At 53.7% G+C, this 20,248-nt stretch overlaps 6 protein-coding genes across 6 annotated transcripts; 4 read left to right on the top strand and 2 right to left on the bottom strand.

Moving 5' to 3' along the window:
• Positions 1-1,263: 1,263 nt before the first annotated feature.
• On the top strand, positions 1,264-6,535 carry PG994_012025 (uncharacterized protein; the record flags this gene model as incomplete). Its single annotated transcript, XM_066863434.1, has 6 exons — positions 1,264-1,266; positions 1,514-2,455; positions 2,508-2,550; positions 2,774-3,389; positions 3,500-3,756; positions 3,810-6,535. The coding sequence occupies 6 exons, from the start codon at positions 1,264-1,266 to the stop codon at positions 6,533-6,535; spliced, it is 4,587 nt and encodes a 1,528-aa protein (XP_066712544.1).
• A 780-nt stretch (positions 6,536-7,315) lies between these two features.
• Positions 7,316-8,080, top strand: PG994_012024 (uncharacterized protein; the record flags this gene model as incomplete). The annotated part of the gene is made up of 1 exon (XM_066863433.1): positions 7,316-8,080. One exon carries the CDS (start codon positions 7,316-7,318, stop codon positions 8,078-8,080), a length of 765 nt encoding a protein of 254 aa, XP_066712543.1.
• Positions 8,081-9,492: 1,412 nt separating this feature from the next.
• PG994_012023 (uncharacterized protein) lies at positions 9,493-10,268 on the top strand (the record flags this gene model as incomplete). The annotated part of the gene is made up of 2 exons (XM_066863432.1): positions 9,493-10,132; positions 10,189-10,268. The coding sequence occupies 2 exons, from the start codon at positions 9,493-9,495 to the stop codon at positions 10,266-10,268; spliced, it is 720 nt and encodes a 239-aa protein (XP_066712542.1).
• Positions 10,269-10,916: 648 nt separating this feature from the next.
• On the bottom strand, positions 10,917-11,727 carry PG994_012022 (uncharacterized protein; the record flags this gene model as incomplete). The annotated part of the gene is made up of 4 exons (XM_066863431.1): positions 10,917-11,020; positions 11,089-11,292; positions 11,351-11,470; positions 11,526-11,727. The coding sequence occupies 4 exons, from the start codon at positions 11,725-11,727 to the stop codon at positions 10,917-10,919; spliced, it is 630 nt and encodes a 209-aa protein (XP_066712541.1).
• A 2,161-nt stretch (positions 11,728-13,888) lies between these two features.
• On the top strand, positions 13,889-17,719 carry PG994_012021 (uncharacterized protein; the record flags this gene model as incomplete). Its single annotated transcript, XM_066863430.1, has 5 exons — positions 13,889-13,988; positions 14,048-15,285; positions 15,448-15,904; positions 15,959-17,499; positions 17,543-17,719. 5 exons carry the CDS (start codon positions 13,889-13,891, stop codon positions 17,717-17,719), a joined length of 3,513 nt encoding a protein of 1,170 aa, XP_066712540.1.
• Positions 17,720-18,304: 585 nt separating this feature from the next.
• On the bottom strand, positions 18,305-19,804 carry PG994_012020 (cell wall glycosyl hydrolase; the record flags this gene model as incomplete). Its single annotated transcript, XM_066863429.1, has 3 exons — positions 18,305-19,491; positions 19,552-19,656; positions 19,720-19,804. The coding sequence occupies 3 exons, from the start codon at positions 19,802-19,804 to the stop codon at positions 18,305-18,307; spliced, it is 1,377 nt and encodes a 458-aa protein (XP_066712539.1).
• Positions 19,805-20,248: the final 444 nt, after the last annotated feature.

Below are 20,248 nucleotides of genomic sequence, written 5' to 3'. Positions count from 1 at the left end.
TGGACATATCTGAGATATTCTCAATACGTTGAAGAAGAATTCAAGACAGAAAATGGAAACCAAACTTGATTGGTTACCGGGTATGTACGATGTACGTGGTTGTATGTAAGCCAGAGATTGATCTGATTGAATTCGACGAACCGGCTTATGCGCGTACCCAGATAACGTTCTCGAGTTAAGCTTCAGTACTAACCTAGCGGCTGCCGTGAAACAATTGTTGCAGTGTTGCAATGCAGAACGAACGCAAGGCAGTCACTGCCAAACGAACTACGCGGGTGGCGTCTACGTTACAGCTAGAATTCGGCTCCTCGTGGGAGACAGAAGCTTCAGTTGCCATCGATGCATTCCTTCCGCAGGCTCATCATGGAGTCCAAATTTAGGCAGGGTGTGAGACTGTGAGTGCCGGTTTCTGTTCCTGAGTTAGGGACAGGAAGTCGTCATCATCGCATTCTCATGCCTTGCATTGCGGCATCGCCCCCCCCCCCCTCCAACCAGTACACACAAGGGCAGTGAGCAGGGGTAGTACCCTGGAGAAAGCCAGACCCTGGCTTCTTCCCGCTGGAAAGAGGGTGTGCAGATGGGCGGGAGAGATGCTGCTAGGCGGCCAACTAACGCCCGTTATCGCTTAGCCTCACTGTTTTAAGAGGGGGGTGCGGGAGACTCAGCTGGCCTAACCATCATCACGCACCCTGCCAGTCTTGACTCGGAACACCGGTTCATGCTGGAATGTGACAGCCTGGGACCCGTGACACATGGCTTCTATATCCAACCTAACATCGTCGTTTATTCTGCTCGCTCTTGTTTTTCTCTTGTTCCTTCTGTGTCGTGCGGGAATGTTTGAACCGTCCCAACCACTCCGTCAACGCTAGCCACAATATCCAGAGCACACAGGACTCCGCTACTGAATCATCAGACCCTCGAATACCTTGGACATATGTAGTAACAGACCGTGTTCGGAGTCCTCTCGGTCCTACCCATCGAAGCTGCTGCTATTCACAGATGGCGTAGGATTGACTGATCCGCAGGTTATGCACCCCATGTCTCGCTAACAGCGCCTCTCTCTCTGCTGTGCCTCGAAATACCGATGCATGATTCTGCCATACCGAACTTCGGCTTTCATATATATATATATATATAAGTGGACGAGTGTAGAGTACTGCCCTAGTTTGGACTTGCTGGCGCGGCTTCAAATACATCCACCTCCCAGAGACAGCAGTAAGAGAATAACAGCAAGCATACGCCTTGGCCTTGGCCATTGTAAGTATGGTAAGTGATGCACTCTCTATCGTCTCTCTCAACTCTTTGTGCATCCCTTGCTGGCTGTTTGGCGCATTTGTTTCTTCAGGCGCACGGGTCAAATCAAGCTCGTCGGAACTATGAATGTTCATGATGGCTTGGTTCGGTCTCAGACCCCCACCTCTATTGGCGTAGTGGCTGTGGCTGAACCTTTGGTCGATATCAGATCGGACGAGAGTATCTTGGCAGTGGCTAACAAGTTATCTCTTGACTCCAGGGCTCCATCAATAAACAGATATCTCGCTTCGAGGCGACAGCCGTATACACACATCCGGATGCGAAGGTCGATGTTGTTCTGGTCCATGGACTCAACGGGGACCCGCAAAGAACTTGGACCGGAAAGAACGACGTCTTCTGGCCAACTGATCTCCTTCCGCAGTCGCTCAGAACTACCCGCGCGAACATTCTCGTATATGGTTACAATGCAGACGTCTACTCGAAGAAGCATGGCGTCAACCCATCGGACAACTTCATATACATGCATGCGCAAACCCTGGTGACGAGCTTGACACATTATCGGAAAGATGAGCAGTCGTCGAACAATCCCATCATCTGGGTATGCCACAGTCTGGGCGGTATACTCGTCAAGAGAGCTCTGCTATACTCCAATGACTTGAGGGCATCGCAACATGAAGACTACCGCCAGATCTTCGTATCCACGTTTGGCATCATCTTTCTTGGCACTCCACACGTAGGCTCCGACATGGGCTCGTGGGCAGTCATGCTGCAAGGCATGTCAGATGCGGTCGTGCCCAAGGCTTTCTGGCATTCGGAATCAGTGTTGCTCAAAACTCTCAAAAGAGACAACGAAACGTTACAAAACATCAACAGCCACTTCCTAGACATCTATCAGCGGTTCAAGATCCTCATGGCTCACGAAAATCATAAGACCGACTTGAAGGGGACCAAGATGCTGGTGGTAGATGCTCAGTCGGCCAGCCCGCAACTTCCCGGCGTCACCTACTTTGCTATTGAAGCAACGCACTCCGGCATGTGCAAATTCGATAGCCGCAATGCGCCGGGCTACCGCACGGTTGCCATCACCATCAAGGAGTGGGCCGAAGAAGCACCAGATGTGGTTGCGACAAGGTGGAGGGTCGAAGATGAAGAGAAATTCGCACGAGCGCAACATGAAATAACAGAGAGGATGCAACCTTGGGTAAGTCATGGAGCCTGTGCGGTCCTCGGGGCACGATACTAACGTTACGCAGTTGAAATCACAACGAGCCGCTCAGCAGGCAGGTCAAGGTTCAAGTACGTTCTCTGTAGAAACCCCCATTTCAGCTCTACCTAGTCCTGGTCATTCTCAGCGGGGTTTGCGTCGAAGCAGATCAGGTCATGTCCTTTTGCCTTACGAGATCGAGGAGTTTAATGAGAGTGACGACGAGTTCGTTGAGCGCTGATGTTTATGGGATATTTGGCTGATTCTTTGTTGCTGTAGCACAAGGTCTTGATAATCTTAATAAGTCCCTATCAGAACTCAAGTCTCCTTCAATGATCGATGCCGTCGATAGGCCCAACCTTCCAGCTCCAGAAGAACTCGATCAAGGACTCGAGCCCCCATCCCAAGAGTCCGATCCACCCACGGCTCCCGAACGGGATCCTCTATTCGTGAAGCCATCTTCGTTCAAACCGAACACCCTTTTCAAGGGCCGGGAAAAGGAGATGAAAACGTTACACAAGATGCTGATGGATAAGGAGAGGCGATCAAGGGGAACCTCTTCAGTTCTTATTCAGTCCATGCCAGGTGGCGGCAAGTCTCACCTAGCTCGCCAATACGTCTTTGAGCATAAGGATGACTATCCAGGCGGTGTGTTCTGGATCAGGTGCAAGACATTGCAAGAGCTTGAGTACGGCTATTGGGATATTGCCCGGTCGGTGGTATCCAAACGCATCAAGCACCTGGACGAAGCGGCCGATACTAAGAAAATGGTCCGGGCTGTGCATAGATGGCTCAGCGCCAACGAAGATTGGCTCCTCGTTCTTGATGGCGTTCACTTCGACTATGAAAACCTGGAGGATTTCATACCTTTTACTAAAAGGACGAGTATAATCTACACATCCACCGAGAAGACGACGCCGGAAGACTATCAGTTCGACAATCCTCAAGTGATAGCTCTCGAGTCGCTTTCGGCGCGCGAGGCTCAAGAGCTACTTTTAGAAGAAATGGGGAAAACAAACCTTGGAATTCTGATGATCTTAGTCGGGCTCATGATTTAGTCCAGCTTATGGAACGACTCCCGCTCATGATCCATGTGGCTGCTTTACACTTGAAGGCTACAAGAGAGCCTTTGTCGAAGTATCTCCGATCTTATCAAAGCCGACCGAAGGCTGGCAATCTACCTGCTTACCGCGCAGTCAAGGAACAGCTTCAGCACCGCGGCAATGTAGCCGCGCTCAATTTGATGTCACTTCTTGCCTTCTTTGGTCAGCACGTTCCGGTGGAGATGATCGCATTGGGTAAGCAATATCAAATCTACGAAGGCACAGAGATCTCGCTAATAAGTGAACAGGCATTCGTGCTTTGGACAAGAGAACCCCAATGAAGACTTATGACTCGCAGACGCGGCGGCCTTCTCTGAACAGTACGCTCAAGGTTCTGATCGCCTTCGCCCTCATCGAACGTAATGAGAACGATCAAGTTTCCTCCAATAGTGGGCAAAGCTCGCGTAGTGTCGACATGGACCAGGACAACCTAGACATCTTAAGGATTCATAGCATCGTCCAGGCATTCTTTATCGACACCCTGGCCGACGAAAAACAAGCGGCATTCTGGCTAGAACGTGCTGTCCGCGTCTACTGTCGCGCTTTCGAAGAAAGCGACCGTCGGGTCAAGGACGATTCTACAACAGGCTTGCCAGAGGACTACCGGAGGTTCCTAATACACGGGAAGAGGTTGGCTTCCTCCATAGACCGGTTTGAGCGGAAGTATCCAGAGCTCGCCGTTCCTCGGGAGGAGCTGGAGTCGCGTATTGATGACATCGAGGTCAGGGTTGACCAACTTTCCAAGAGAAAGCGGACAAATGACGAAGAAGGCTCAGGCGAGCTGCCACTTGTGTCTGTCTTCGAACGTACCAGCAGCAGCTCAGAAGCAGACTCAGTCTCGACTCCTCCTAGCAACCCGAGTTTGGTCGAATTGAACCTATGGGACGACAGTACCGCACCACTAGAGTCGCCATCTGTGTACAGCCCCGGCGACTACAACCCATATCATTGGCATGTCACTTGGCCCTATGGCATGCCAGAGGTGGACGACGAGAGCATTTCCCGGACGGTTACGCCCGAGGCGGCCCCTACCGAGATATTCGAGTCTATCTCAGTACCCGACGAATATGAACCTGTCAGCACGGCGCCTTCATCAAACCATCGTACATTGAAGCGCCACGCGGAACGCCGGCGTCGAGACCCCGCCGGGTCATGGAGAGCGTCACAGCAGATCCTGAGTGACCCGCGAGTCAGCCTTAGCCGGGAGACCGTAAAGGGGTTCATCAGTCACACGAACACGCATGGCCATAAGGACAGCAGCATTCTCCCTTCTAGCAGCAACAAGGTCACAGCCAACAGTGATGCCGAGTCAACGCTCAATAAAATATCGAAAGTCAACCCACCGCCACCGAGAGAACGCGGCGACCCTATTGTCGATATGACCAAACCCCCGGTTACCGACATACCACCGGTACGACCTAAACTCATCGCAGGTCGTCCATCTTACACTGGAAACCCTTACACCGAGCCGTCGTCGCCTGAAGAAGAAATCCCGATTCCAACTTTCTCCCACGCAGTCGGATCATATCCAGCACCATCTAGTAGCTACACTGCCCATACCATCAAACGTCTCAAGGAGAACGACAAGCCCATCTCCACCGAGGGTCTCAGCCCCGTCAGAGTCTCAAGCCCGCTTGCAGGAGAGCCGCTCACTTCGGACATGCCGGCGGGTAATGACCCGCCTGCTCCCCAGCGTGCCTCTCCCAAACTTCCATCCCCGCCGCTGGTAGGCCGGACGAGTAGGCCTCCGTCTGATCCACCAAGCCGAACGGCCCGCTCTAGTCCGTCCCAGTACACTGATCCTTTCCGACCTCCCCCTATTCCCATAGAGGTGAACACATCAAGTGCTCTGCGGACCTCGCCTCCTAGTTCTTCAAGTAGCGTACGGCGATTGGACTTGCATAGCCGACCGGAGCCTAGTTTTGCCGACATCAGCGAAGAATCCGAGCAAAACCTTTCGCAATCTGTGTCTTCAATCCTGTCTCAATCAGCTCAACCACCATACCACCATGCCGTCCCCGTCCATCCCGCGGGTAATCCGCCAATAGCAGTGCACCCTGCGCCGTGGGCTGCGCCTGTAGATCAACACCCGCAGGGCTACTCTAGCCAGCCTATGAGCCGCGATCATAGTCACCAGAGTTCGCATAGCACCCACTCCTTACCACTTCCCCATGCGCCCGCATCGCAGTACCGGTCCATCAGCCCACTAGCCGGCCCTCTTGCCCGTAGCGCCTCGCAGAGCCCCCAAAGCATGCAACGGCCGCGCTCGCGCCGACCAAGCGTCGTGGAGACGGAGCCTAGCCCGCAACTGCCGGGCTTCGACCTCGACACCCCTCAGACAAGCTACAGTCTTTACAGCGATTCCATCAGAGGGAGACGGCGCGCGGAGAGCGGCGCCGGTGGCAGTGGTATCGGTAGCGCCGGGGGTACGGTCTCCCCCAGCCCCGTCATGGGAGGGGGTGTCTATCCTGGTGCGATAAGCAACGGCAGAGGTGAGACTAAGCCTGCGAGGTTTTGGAGCCGACTGGGACGGCGCGGCAGGAGCCTGGGATCTCAGCACCGCAGGGCTGAGAGCACTGGAGGGCGGCTCAGGAGGAGTCCCAAGGTGAGCCCTGATTTGAGGGGCGCCAGCGGTGTGTTTGAGCCCGTGGGTAGGCATAGTATCGAGGGCGGTGAGGCCATGAGCCGGACCGGTTCCGGCGGGTCAGGGGGCTTCAGGCTGGCAGATGGATCGATTGTCGAGTTTGGATCGAGCTCGCCCGGGCCTTATCACGGCGCTGATGCCGCGCATTCAGCAAAGCCAAGTCGGGCGAACGGCGGTAAGCGATCGAGCGGCAAGGGCAGCGGTGGGGGTGGTGTAGGGTTGGGTATTTTGGGGGTAGACACCTTACTGTGTGTGTCTTTCTTTGGAATCGAGTTCGGTTGGCGCTTAGCCGCGCGGCTGCAGTGTGCTCTAGTTTTTGTGTGTATTTGACATCGCGAGGAAGTAGTAAATAGCATCGCATTTGTCGCATTTCCCGGTTCGGAAAACGTTGTTTTTTCCACCTAGATATATTGCGAGCATAACCTAGATTAGACGATGTACTATATTATATATATTGCACATTTTTTGATCAACCCAGCCCATCGGGTGCGCCGTGTCGAGCGGTAAGACACCTTCCATCAAGGGTGATACCGAACCGGTGGTGGTGGAATTGGCGACCCTCCCAGCCATTATTCGCAGCTCGTTTATAATTAGTGATGGCCTTGTCTGCTCTCTCCCATTTCGGTGGGAACCGCTTGTTCTCTGTTTCGAGGAGGCGAAGGGGCGATTGTCATTGCAGGCCGAAAGCTCACGGACGACATCACCTAGAACCAACACCCCTTTGCACTTGAGAGATGGGTAGTGGCAGGTGGCTTTTTCTTTTCTTTTCTTTTCTTTTCTTCTTACCCTTTCCATTTATACAGGGTTAGCTTGGATAGGAATGAAACATTTATAATAAACGAATTACATGGCTATGGAAGTACGGAGAAACTGTTCGGAGCTCCCTTCAGTTCCTGACCGTGACACTGCTCGGGTTACACAAACAGAAACTTTTCTTCTCTTAACACAACCATGTGACCAAACCTCCCTTACTCCAACCGAAACATAAGAAGATTATGGCTCTAGTCAGGGAAACAGTCCGAGAGATAGACGGCGATTCTTGGTTCATCAGTGACAGGCTCTTCATCCGCCGCCAATCCAAACCGTACGACACCCAGCCCTCCTGGCGTGATGGCCAAGACTCGTTCTTCTTCGACGAGCCCTATCCAGAAAGTGTACAGCGCTGGAGATCGCACGGCCACGTGGCAGTTCGGAGAAGCCTTCTTGAAGGTGAAAGACATGGACGAGCAAGAGACACATTGCACTCGCGAACATATCACTTTGGCGTGCCTACACGCCAGAGGCGGATGGACATTCGATTTGCCCGAAGTCCTTTACCACGCCCTTTGGAGCAACCGATTCGTCTTACTCACGACGGCGGTGCGGGGCCGGACTCTCGGCAGCGAATGGCCGACCATGGATGAAGAGATGAAGGAACACTGTATTAACCGGGTCATAGAAATCTGCAGAGAGCTGGCGCACTGGACAGCCGACTATATAGGCGGCCTGAACAAGCGAACCCTTGCGGATTGCTATCTGGCTGGGCAAGACCACTCCTTTACCAACGATCATCTCCTTGCCGCAAGCAAAGAAATGGGCATAAACTGCTCCGTCCCGTTTCACCTCTGTCACTGCGACTTGGGGCCGGGCAATATCCTTGTAGATGTGAACGACCGCTCGATTGGTATTATCGACTGGGAAACCGCTGATTTTATCCCGTGGGAGTGGATTCGGACCAAGTTTCGTCTTTCCGCCGGCCTGGACCTTCCATGGCGAGATGATTCTAGACTGGAGTACAAGCGCCGAGTAGGGGTGAAAATGGGCGGGCTAGGATTTCCTGATGTCGTCGACGCCATTTCCGCAAGGAGAGCGAGAAGTAGACCTAACAGAAAGTGATAGATAAAGTCAGAGCATACAAGCCCGCTGGACGTCGTTGCTCATATGCAAGGGCTATCAGCAGCTGCTGGCTGCAGACTGACATCCGTATTACACATAATGTACTCATCGCGATTGAGATGGCTGTATAATAATTTACTTACACCTATAGTCAACCGTTTCTGGAACTGCGTCTTTGACTTGGCCAGGCCAATCCATCTCCCCCCCACAACTACAGAGGGTGGTGGATTGGCGGGATAGGTGAGTTGGGGTAGCCATTACCATTGCCCTCGATCTTCTTCTCCCTGATGATATCGGATATCGGTATCGGCATTCATACGTCTTTACGATTCAGCTGAGTGGAGGCATTTCTCTCTTGCTCTCGGCCGTGTAGATAGTTCTCTAGTGCAAGCGCATGAGTAGCACATATAGCCTATATAGCCCCCAAAGCCTTGCGTTACGTAGTGGTGTGCCACGAGACGGAGCCCCGATAGCTGTTCCGCTGTCAAAGACGGCCGAAGTAGGATGAAAGCGCTCTCTTTTGCTAGACCTGAACTGTCGACATGGATAGCCGGGTCTGGACTGGAAGCTGTTGTCCATCGTGGGTCGCTGCCCTGGCGCCGGAGTAGTCATCCGTTCCGCCAGAAGGGCGGTGGGTGTTGTTGTCGGGTCAGCAGCTCCAGGCGGATGGGGAAACCTTGTTGAGGACGATTGCGCGACGTGGGATGGAAAACGACTAACCTAGAGCTCGGCCCAGCGCCATGGTTGAATGGGGTCAATGGATAGAAGCGCAAAAGGTAACAGAAAGAAGGTAACGGCCGTGTCGATCAGCTTGGCCCGATGCAGCTGAGCTCACGCTGATTGGTGGGATTTATGTGAGCCTGCAAAGCATCTGTCAGGGTAGCATCGCTCGACCCGTCGTTCGAGTTATATAGCACGTTCCCCGCATAGTTTCAAGCCATAATCTCCTATAGACAACCAGGCCCTGGCGAAGGCTCGCGACATGACATGTCGGCCGGCGCGGCATGCGGAGTAGGGCCGAAAGGCTACGAGCTACAGTAAGCCCAGATTGGCGATGGCGACCGAACGCCAATTCTTCATCTATGAATAAGTCTCAACCCCTCCGGAAGTGTCTCAATTGAGAGCGGAGGACGTATGTACGCCGTACCGGTTGATGCGAGCTAAATTTGGAAAGGTCAAGTTCGGGTGCCGACAGGTGCGGATCCCTCACACGGCTGAGCTGCTTGAGCCTGACGCCACGATATAGTAATAGCACTTGGCGGCTCCGTCATAGAAGGAATTAAAATATCTATATATGTAGACCGTGACGGCCGGCTGAATCCCTGGAGAAGTCAAGCTTACTACCGCTGCATTCGAAGCATCACCCTCAACTAAACTCCGCTAGACCCCTGCCCCAGAGCCTCTCTCTCAAGATGAAGTCCACACTCGTCGTCCTCGGCGCCCTGGCGTCCATGGGGGTGGCCCAACAGGCCTCGCTCTGCGACCAGTACGGCTACCACGCCTCAAGCGGCTACTACTTCAACAACAACATGTGGGGCAAGAACTCTGGGTCCGGCAGCGGCTGCACCTACGTCGACTACGCCAACTCCAACTCGGTCGGCTTCCACGTCAACTGGCAGTGGTCGGGCGGCGACAACAACGTCAAGGCCTACCCGTACGCCGGCCGCACCCTCGACAACAAGCGAATCGTCTCCTCCATCGGCTCCATCCAGTCGTCGGCCTCGTGGCAGTACAGCGGCAACAGCCTGCGCGCCAACGTCGCCTACGACCTCTTCACCGCCGCCGACCCCAACCACGACACCAGCAGCGGCGACTACGAGCTCATGATCTGGCTCGGCCGCCTCGGCGGCATCCAGCCCATCGGCAGCAACGTCGGCACCGTCAACGTGGCCGGCCAGACCTGGGAGCTCTGGGACGGCTACAACGGCGCCATGCACGTCTTCAGCTTCGTCACGCCCAGCCAGTCCAACTCGTTCAACGCCAACATCAAGGATTTCTTCAACTACCTCTCCAGCAACAAGGGCTTCCCTGCCAACAACCAGTATCTCATTAGTAAGTCACACCATGTCCCTGCTCCGTGGCTGCGCGATAAGCTGACTTTCTGGAAGCTGCTCAATTCGGAACTGAGCCCTTCACCGGTGGCCCGGCGACATTCACCGTCTCCAGCTTCTCCTTGAATGCCAACTAGTTCCTCAATTGGAGGGGGTGTCGGACTGTCCCCCTCGGCCCTCGGCTGACACACCGGTTTCAGGTCGCGGATATGCGAAAATGGGGAGTGAACAAACGATGGGGAAAGTCTACACCCACACAGGTGTTATGTATATAGTTCTGGTCTTCAAGTACATAGCCGGTCTTTTGCAATCAATAAACACAAGTTTTGTTGACCATACCTTACCGCCTGCAAGGGCAGTGGATAAATGCAGATCAGCCTGCGTCGAATCTTGATGCAGGTTGGGAATTGCGCTGGGTGGTGCATATTACAACTGGGGGAGCAGGATACAGCACTGATTTGTACATTAGCCAAGAACTTGCCATTGAAACTTGATGAGTATTGTAAGGGCAGTAGTAGGTATCAGAGATAGAACAATATGGTGTAAAAGAATCATGCTCGTTGCACGAGTCATTAACAGCCTCAAAAAGATCATCATGTTACTTGGGAGAACAGGGAGCTTGTTTGCACTTACCAGATGGCCAAGGACTGCGGATGACCAGGGAAGGTGCATCACGACCGTCACGGGATAGAAGACGTAAGCCCATAATCGTCCCTTATACGACGCAAAAAAATCCGATTGCTTTATGTACAGTTCTACAAGTCTTGTTTGGTTGGTTTCTGCATCTAGTCCGAACCATCGACTGTGGCCTTGACCGGGTCGATCTCGACGCCGTACTTGGCCTTTATCCGCTCTCGCCGTCTCTCTTCGTATCCCGGGGGCTCGATACCTGAAGATGCTGTTAGAATGTGACGGACGGGCGTGGAATACGACATCTTTGTTAGGTCATCATCTTACCTCGGCCCTCGCCCACTTCCGCAATGGTCTCGACTAACGGTCGCCTTCGGTTCTTGCGCAGGTACTCTTTTCTCTCGTATTCGTCGATGACATCGGGTCTCTCGTTCTTACCCTTGCCTTTCAGGCTACCACCGGTGAATTCGAAGGCTGACAGGACGATCGAGATGCCCGCACCCCAGCCGACGACTTGAGGCATGCGACCAGCTGTTTCACAATCAGACTTCCCATCCATACCCAATTGAGTCGGGAAATTGGTACGTACATCTAAGGCCGATCACGCCTCCTCCTAGGAAAGCTCCGATGGCGGTGTTCCAGGTGTCGTCCTTCTCTCTGAGGTTGGCCGAGGCATCCTTGGCGAACATGTAGACGGCGGGAACGGCAGCTGCGCGGGTCAATTAGCTCCAGTTACGACGCGAAGGCATTCGAATTGGCCGTACTCATGGTAGCGACATTGCCGCCGGTGCGAGCGAAAACGCCCCAAGCTCCGACATTCTGCTTGGCGAGGGAGTTCTGGATGGCGGACGCGAATAAACCAGCGGCACCTCCGACCAGGGCGCCCGTGACCGTCGACTTCAAGGCATCTCTCTGGTGGAAGGGCTCTTGCGGGCGCAGAATGGTGATGGGATGGGGATTCGCCATCTTGGGGCGGTTGTGATGTGCCAACACGAGCGCTTCGTGGGTTTGACGGACGTTGGGAGGGGGAGGTTCGGGTATTGAAAATGCGTCAAGCAATTGAAGCGGCGGCGGCGGCAGCTACCACGGGCACTTGGCAGGCTGGATTCCCAATTGGAAGCTTTGACGTCTGGAGGAGTGAGAGAAGCTCGGACATTTGTTGGCTGGGAAGAGTTTAGCCGAGGATTATGCGGTCGACGGGATCTCTCGACTTCGTTCAATTGTCTCGAAAGCCACTCTTGTGCGGGTGGGAGTGTGGCGCAACGGAAACCTTGTATACGCCAACGTCACCTCTTTCGAATCCACAGGGATTGCCCGCCTGCATCAGACCCAGCTCCTCAAGTTCCAGCCCAAGGGCAGATAGATCTCACAGACAGACGCGACAGCAGATTTGCAGATTTGAACGACAGTTCCATGCTGAACTGCTTCTCTGCCATCTTGCATCGGTGGGAGTATCTGGGCGGCGCCTAGTTTACCTCACGTCTTCTTTCCCGTCTTTATTCCAACTTTGCTCCATGGGTTGGTTCTTAGACTGGCAGTCGTCGTTTCCTTCTCTTTCCCTGCGCTTCATGCATAACGCTTACATGATACCCTACCCACCACTCTTCACCCGCCAGACCTAACCAGGTATATACCATCAACTTCTGACGCATATTCGTTCGAATTATCTTAGGCCTGCTCAGTCTCGGTGAACCAGATCTTACTGTTGGGAAAACATACACCGAGGTGAGATTCCCCCCCTTGCTTCTGTCCTATTTCATGTCGCCTTTGTTCTTATCTCATGTGATGGTCGAACTGCAACCTGTGGCAGTATTTCCTTCACTAGTTCTACATATAGCGTCTTCAGAATGGTCTACAAGTGAACAGCCATATCTCTCCCAACGCTCTTTTGTTATTTGGCACCTGTATCTCATCGGCCAAGCGAGCCCTGCCCTCCTTTCATTGGCTGTCCTGTTCAGCCCTTCCGCGCTTGGGTTTGGTGCACGAAGCCGGAGCACCTCTCGACGGAACACTGGGTATGCTCATATAGCTTTCCTAGGAAATTGGAGACTTCATGAGTATGAAAGCGCCCATATTGAGCTTCGAGTCCAGATGCCATACCCTGTGTGCTAGTACAACAGGTTGAGTTCATTATATGCAATATAACTCAGGGGTTTGATGGATGAATTTGCTTCATTTACCCCTTTTACAAGTTCATTCCTATTCCTCCAGCAACAGCGGCCCAGCCTTGGTGTTTACCGTTCTCGTCCATGCCTATCATTGCCAGGCTCATGGCTTTGGGTACCTCATCGGCGAGTGTGTGGCCCGTTCATGTCGTCGAACATGCTCATTTAAAAAAGTCTCCTTACCCCTTTGCATAACTTGTCGTCTTAACGAACGAAGAGACCGAGACTGACACTGTCTGTTCTTGACAGAGGAGTTATTCATCTAAGTGGTGACCGGGTGAAAGCGGCCTAACGCATCGGAACGGAGGGGATACCTTGTTGCGTTTGCTGTCCTAGACCTTGTCGTCGTCCCCGGTAACAACCCCTCGATAATTAGGCACCGATCTTCCATTCCGGCCTTGTAGCAGTGCATTACCATTGTCAGGCTTTTGTTCGCCAACACATCTATTTTGTTAGAGGGTCTCGATCATTTCTCGTGGACTTCCCTCAATAAATCAGAACGTTTCCCTTCAGGAGCAGTTCTGAACAGTAACTCTCAGTCACACTCCCTGCTGCCCCATACTGGATTAACATCACCGCTGGCAACAAGGCCTGTTCACAGCCACCTGTTTTTGAAACTGGAGAAGGTCAGTACTTCTCTCATCTACATTTTCATCTGTTGCAGAAAGTACCTGGAATGTGAAGCTTCTCGTATAGCTTGCACAAAACATATCCAGGCTGCATCGTATTTCCCGAGAGTCTAGCTTCATCACACCGGTCTTCTGCCTTTGCTGTTCCGCAAATTATTCCAAGTCTGTTTCCTCGTTGGCCTTTCCAGATTGTTTACCCTTTGTCGGCTGGAGTACTTGAAATTGACCGAAACTCAAATCTAGTTCGAACCTCTTCTCACAATACACAGCGCAGCTTGCTGATGCTCCCCTTCAAGCTCATACTTGAGAACGTGAGAACAGCGTAAGTCAGCCATGGCGGACCTCGCTGGCCCTCAAGGCAAGGAGAATGCAGCCATGGTCAAGGAGAATGCCCTCGCGTTGCTAAACGAGAACCGCGAACCACATGTGCGAGGTAAGTTGACGGGCATCGCCTCATCGAATTGATGCAGCACTGACAACTGGTGATTGAAGCGTATACATCGCCCCGCCTGCTACGCGATCTTACAGCTGGAGCATTGCTGGTCGGCTGCAACGGCACTGGCGACAACGTGCATGAGCTCTTTCGTGTTTCTGCGCAATGCGGGGATATCGCCTCAGACCTGGATACCTCCATCATCTCTTGTGTCTGTGCCAACTGCCGTAAGCACTTCCATGTGACGTACAGAAACGACCGGGCAAGCGAAGAGAGATTTGCCAGTATTCATCGCAATGGGATCCACGTCTTCGTCCTCTATCAGCGCAAAGACCGCAATGATTTCAGGCTGGAAAACCAGCACAAGCACTCATTCCCAGTCGGAGAAACCAAATTCGTCTGCGCAGTTGATGGTTGCTACTGTAGCCTCGACGTTGTTGCGCTGAATCATGTGCTCTCCAACACGGACCTTGACAATCTCCAGGACCTTAATCGAGCCAGACGGAATCTTGCAGCGGCCCGTCGGGAAGACCCCGATCGGTTCCAGGACGCCCCGAACCAGTTCGGCGACAACGCATTGGAGGTTTTCCTCAAATATGTCCGGGATGGTCTGGAGTCAGCAGTTGGGCAAAGACGCATTCGAAAACGTAACAAGAAGTTCATGGTCTGCTTTGGCAGCGACTTCGACCCGTTGTTCCGGAGTCTGCGTTTCATAGAAACGAGTGACCTCAACGCCGAGACTGGCGAATCGGAGGAGTCCTGGCTCTTCCCCGAAATGGAGCAGGCGACACCCATTACAGGCTTCGATACGCTGCGTGCCAAGTGGGAGGACGCCAGTGCTGAACTGAGAGCCTCCCTCCAGAATCGGCGTGTACCATTTGAAGGCCCGCCATTGCAACAAGCATGGAATCAGCTCGCAGCAAGAATTCGAGTCCACTATGAGGCCGTTATGATACCAATAGGTCAGCCTAAGGACGATGATAAACCCTATGACCTTCTTGGCTGCTGGACGGACTACAGAGCCGAGTTGTTCGCGGGGGTAGCCGTCCTCCTAGCTCAGAAGTGTCCGTCTCGCGCCACCGAGTTCTACACAGCAGCGAGACGCATCATCAACCAACGGAGTTGGGATGGCACATGCCTGGATGCTGTCACGCAGCTAGCTGAGCAGGAATCCTTGCATGAGGCTGTCCTGCAACCCACACAGTCGCAGGGCATGGGACCGAAAGACGCAGCTGAGCTACTCGGCGTCGAGCTTAACTTCCCAGCCGACTTGATCAAGGACTTTGTCAATAACCTGGTAAGTCAGTCTGAGTGATTCCCTTGTTCAAACCCCACCCCCACCCTTGGAGTAAACGGGACATGCAAGCGGCTATCCTTGAACTTCCAAACTTCCATCTCATTCCTCAGAAACCATGGGTTACGCTACCTATGAAATAATGCATCTCACTGACCTTTTCAGGCTGCGGAACTAGCCAAGGATCCCGCAAAGACCGAAAAGGCTGCAAAAGCCATTGAAGCTCTTCAGACCCTTGCTAACTACAAACGTACCAACAACGATTCGGGAGCTGCTGCCGGCGAGCAAGAAGCCCAGAAGCTAGAGTCGTTGGCTGGTGTTTTTCAAAGCTACACAGGTGCTGATGCGCAACAGTGGTTCGGCATGCCCGGTTTAGAGACGACCCAGCCGACCGGGCAGGATGCGAGCTTCAAAAACACTCCCCCGGGTCTTCACAACATTGGCAATACTTGCTACTTGAACAGTCTGCTACAATACTTTTACAATGTGAAGCCTATCCGTGATGTGGTACTCCACCACGATCAGGATAGACTTGAGCTCACTCCTGAAAGTGTTGGCGCACGTCGGATTGGAGGTACAGGGGAGTCATTTAGTCTAGACGAAGCCATTGTAGCCCGACAATGTAAGTTCTATGTCAACCCTCGATATAGATGCAATCACTAATGAATGCGAATAGTCATGGAAAGTCTTGCGCAGCTTTTCGTTGACCTCCAGACGACGAAAGAAGTATCAGCGCAGCCTTCTCAGAAGTTGGCTAACACTGCACTGAAATCGGCAAGTGCTCTACTCGTTCCGAAGCAACAGACGGATCCCCCTCCTCTGCCGGCTCGCCCCTCACCGGCAGCACCAACCGAGACCCAACAAGATGTTGATATGATCAATGTCACGGTAGAGCCCCTGGTGGATACCCACGATGTTCCCAGTTCGATGAGTTCTCAGACACTTGTCAACGATAGCGAGGCCGCGTCCATGGGCTCCTATGTGGAGGTCAACGTACCTGGCGACGCGGATGACAAGGCGAAGAAAGCTGCTTCTGAAAGCGAGGAGTCTCCCAAGGTATCCCATGTCGAGGAGGTAAAGCCGGATAACCTGACTCTAAATGAGACGACACTTGACGAGAAATACCAAATCATATCTGAGCGCCTGGAGCAATCGGATAGAAAGGGTACAAACCAGAACGACGTTGGTGAAATCGTCGGTAACGTTCTGGAACACCTGATGCGATCGATTAAGTCGGATGGCCCGGTACCTGGCCGCCCCGACCTGCAGTCAGACAAGATCACCAGGACTTTCTTTCCCATGTTCGTCAACTACTCGCATCGAAAGGACGGAGATAAAGAATCGGTGAGCAAAGAAGTCATCCCCGATCGTTGGCTCAGTGCCTTTCCCCACGGCACAGAAGGCGTCAAGAGAACGATCTACGAAGCCTTGGATGAAGCCACGCAGATCAGCTTCGTCAATGACGTTCTTGCCCGTAGTACCGTCTACCAAAGTTTACCCCCGATTCTTCATATCTGCATCCAGCGGACCGGCAGCACCAAGAATAGAAATCCCGTGCTGATCGAGGATGTCCTATATATGGACCGCTATATGGAGGCCGATGTTGATTCGGAACTGGCAAAGCGCCGCAGACGGGCGGCTTGCCTCAAAATGCGTTTGTCTCATATCGGCGCTCACCCCACAGACGAGCCTTCCCCCAATCAGACGAATTCTGCCACTGATGTTCCGCTTCCGCAAGGTTGGGAGGACGATTACAGGTGGATTGACCCGGAGACACTTAGCTGGGAAGAAGTGGTCAAATTTGCACCGCCCAATGAACCGAACATGGAGTCTCTGAAGCGCAAGGCAGAGCTCTCTCCCCTCACCGAACGCAAGAGATCTTCGCCCGCACAGGTCTCTGGGCCAAGTTGCCAGATTGCACTTGAGTTGGCCAGCGCAGCGCAAGATCAAGACAAACGCGACGAGGAAGAGCGCAAGAGCCTCCAAGCCGAATTGGCCCAACTGTTCAACGGCTTTGAGAAAGAGAAGTATCTCTTGCATGCCGTCATCTGCCACGGCGGCGGCGTCACGGCCGGGCACTACTGGGTCTGGATTCGCGACTTCAAGAAGAAGGTCTGGCTCAAGTACAACGACAGCACCGTCACCGAGGACCCCCGCGACTCCCAGGCCGTGCTCGACGAGCTCAACTCGGGCGGCGACCCCTACTACCTGGCCTATGTCCGCGAGGACATGCGGGGATGAGATGGTGGACGTCCCCCAGCGTGCCGTCGTCCCCGACGACCCGGACGACGCCCACGCTGCGCACGACCACGTCATTGAGATGGAAACGATCGAGGGCGTCGAGCCCACCTCGCTCGTCACCATCAAGGAGCAGCCGGAGCCGCACAAGCCCGAGGCGATGGATATGGACGAGCCGCCGCCTTACCAGGTTCTTTGAGAATAAGTTGCTTTACAGGCGCAATGTTTCTATTGAGTGTCTGAGTCGAAATCTGGGATCGAGGGGAGGGAATCTTGACCTTCTCGTGGTGATTACCTGGTTTCTCCGAGGCTATGGGTGCGTGCCTGCCACGAATGAGATTTATTTCTGCGCTTTATTGCATGAGTACTGTATGTCTATGAGTTTCAGCGGTGGAGTTGGCCATGAGCGAATCCGCGATAGTCCTCAAGCTGTTCTATGGGAAGACGAGAGACCAATTCGCTAGATAGTCAATCGATGGTAGTTTTGCACACACTTGAGTCCGGCATACATGATGGCGGTGCCAGTCTTATGAAGCTGTAGAAGCTATGCCGGTAGACAGCCGAACAGCCACATCGTGAACGGAGTGAGAAGTAAATTGGCAATTGTGTTCGAGAATTATCAAAAACCTATCAAGTCCAGTAAATAACCTATGATAGCTAGCCACGCGGCACAAGCTATTCCCCCAACACCCTAACTCCGGTCATTTGAACCCGCTGCCTTTAAACACAAATAAAAGTTGATCATCATAATAAATGGCACAACATCCCGCGTCTTACGCGCGGTCTAGCCTTCCGAGGTCACTAAACACATGCCCCCGAGCAGACCCGCCAGCACAAGCGTGGTCAGAATACCCGCACCCGCCCGGTCGCCCGCCGTGATCTCCCTGGGCTTCTCGATTTTGCCGTCGTCCTTGGAGCCGGCGTTGGGGTCACCCTTGGAGGAGCCGCCGGTCTTGGAGGTGAAGGGGGGCCGCGCCTTGTCGCCGAGGGCGGAGTAGATGACGGACAGGGCGTTCATCTGCTCGCCGACGCCGGCGTGACCGTCGTAGGTGGGGCCCTTGAGCCAGCTGAAGCCGCAGGCCTGGCCCGCGGGGCCCTTGAAGTCGCTGCTGGTGCCGTCGCACTGCTGCGCCGCCGCCTTGGCCGACGACTTGAGTAGTGGGGCCAGGGTGTCGTGGGTCTCGGGCGCGATCTGGGCCGTCGTCGCCATCCAGCGCGCCAGGTGGCCCTTGAAGGCCTGCTGGTCCGTGTTGCAGGTGCCCTGGGGCTCGCAGGCGATCTCGTACATAATGCCGTCCTTGAAGAAGGTCTTGGCCGTGAACTTGGCCAGGCCCGTCACCCGGTCCTTCCAGCTGCCGTCCTCGGTCATGTTGTACATGTGCGCCGCGCCGACCATGAAGATGCCCGCGTTGTACGTGAACAGGGCGCCGTTGACACTGGAGCAGTTCTCGCCGTCGGCATAGCCCGCGCCGTCGAGCACCCTGTAGTCGGCTTCGATGAACTTCAGGTCCTGTTCCCACTTGAAGATCTTCTCAGCCCAGTCGGCGTACTTCTGGTCGCCCGTGAAGCGGTAGAGGCGCGCGGCGATGTTGAAGAAACAGCCGTTGGAGATGGAGTTCTTGTAGTTGTAGCCATTGTTGAAGGTCCAGATCTGCCACCGCAGGCCTCCCGCGCAGTCCTTGGTGTCCCAGCGCGACACGTACTCGTTGAAGACGGCCTGGGTCAGCGCGAGCCAGCCGGGCTCACCATCGGGAGGGTTCTCGAAGTTGGCCTCGGCGGCGGTCATGGCAGCCATGGCCCAGAACCCCTGGTCGTCGTTTCCCAGACTCCGCGTCTGGTTCTCGGGCATGTAGTCGTGGTCGTCGCCGGTTTGGTGCAGCATGGCCTGGTAGGTGATCTTGTTGTATGTGTCATCGCCGGTATATACCCAATAGTCGATCAAAGCGCCAAACATGGCTCCTGCCTCCCACCCTATGTCCCGAGTTAGCTTGAGCTGCAGCTAAGCAAGGCCTCACCGGGAGTTTGACTTACAATAGTATGGATCTGGCAAGTTTCCAGCAACATCGCCAGTGTTGTTACCTGAGTAGTATTTCACCATGCCATATGCTACTTGGCTGGCCGCAGACTTAACGGAGTCTATTTAATATCAGATCAGCTAAAGATAAAAGAGTGGTACGAGCCTGTAAAGAGAGAGCTTACCATCACTGGACCAGTCAATATCGAGAGCAGAGGCCACACTTCCAAGCAAGGCAGTAACGCTTGCCACTCCGGCTAATAAACGCATTATGTGCCTAACTTGCGGGTATCGTTATAGTTGTAGTAAAATAGTACAGACTTGGAAGAATATAATACACGGCAGAAGGAACGGGTCAAGGCAGACGTAAGTGTGGGAGGGCCGAGAAGGAATGAATAAGACCAAGATAAGATGTTGAATGAGTGAACGAGTGACGAGGTATGCGAGCAGTCGGCCAAAGGTGTGACTGAGAAGGAGTTATTTCGTGGTGTTTCCTTCTATTCAAGTCTGAAAGCGAGTGCATGACCAAGTTCGCCGGACGGTGGAGCTGGTGGGCCCCCCGACTCGTAATGGATGGTCGTCCATCACCTGCGTCGAATCAATGAGTGTGCTGTCGATATTACCATCTACACACATACTGCCAGTGACTGGCATAGTCCCGGTCTTGCCCCCACACTTCCATTGTACCCGCCGTGTATCGGCAGGCACCCCGGC

The sequence above is a fragment of the Apiospora phragmitis genome, assembly GCF_038363925.1.
Source record: "Apiospora phragmitis strain CBS 135458 chromosome Unknown utg000010l:1.0-9815664.0:1.0-9183399.0, whole genome shotgun sequence".
In the NCBI taxonomy this organism is placed as follows: Eukaryota; Fungi; Ascomycota; class Sordariomycetes; order Amphisphaeriales; family Apiosporaceae; genus Apiospora; species Apiospora phragmitis.
Note: the sequence above shows the minus strand (reverse complement) of the source record. Positions and strands in the feature narration are given on the sequence as shown.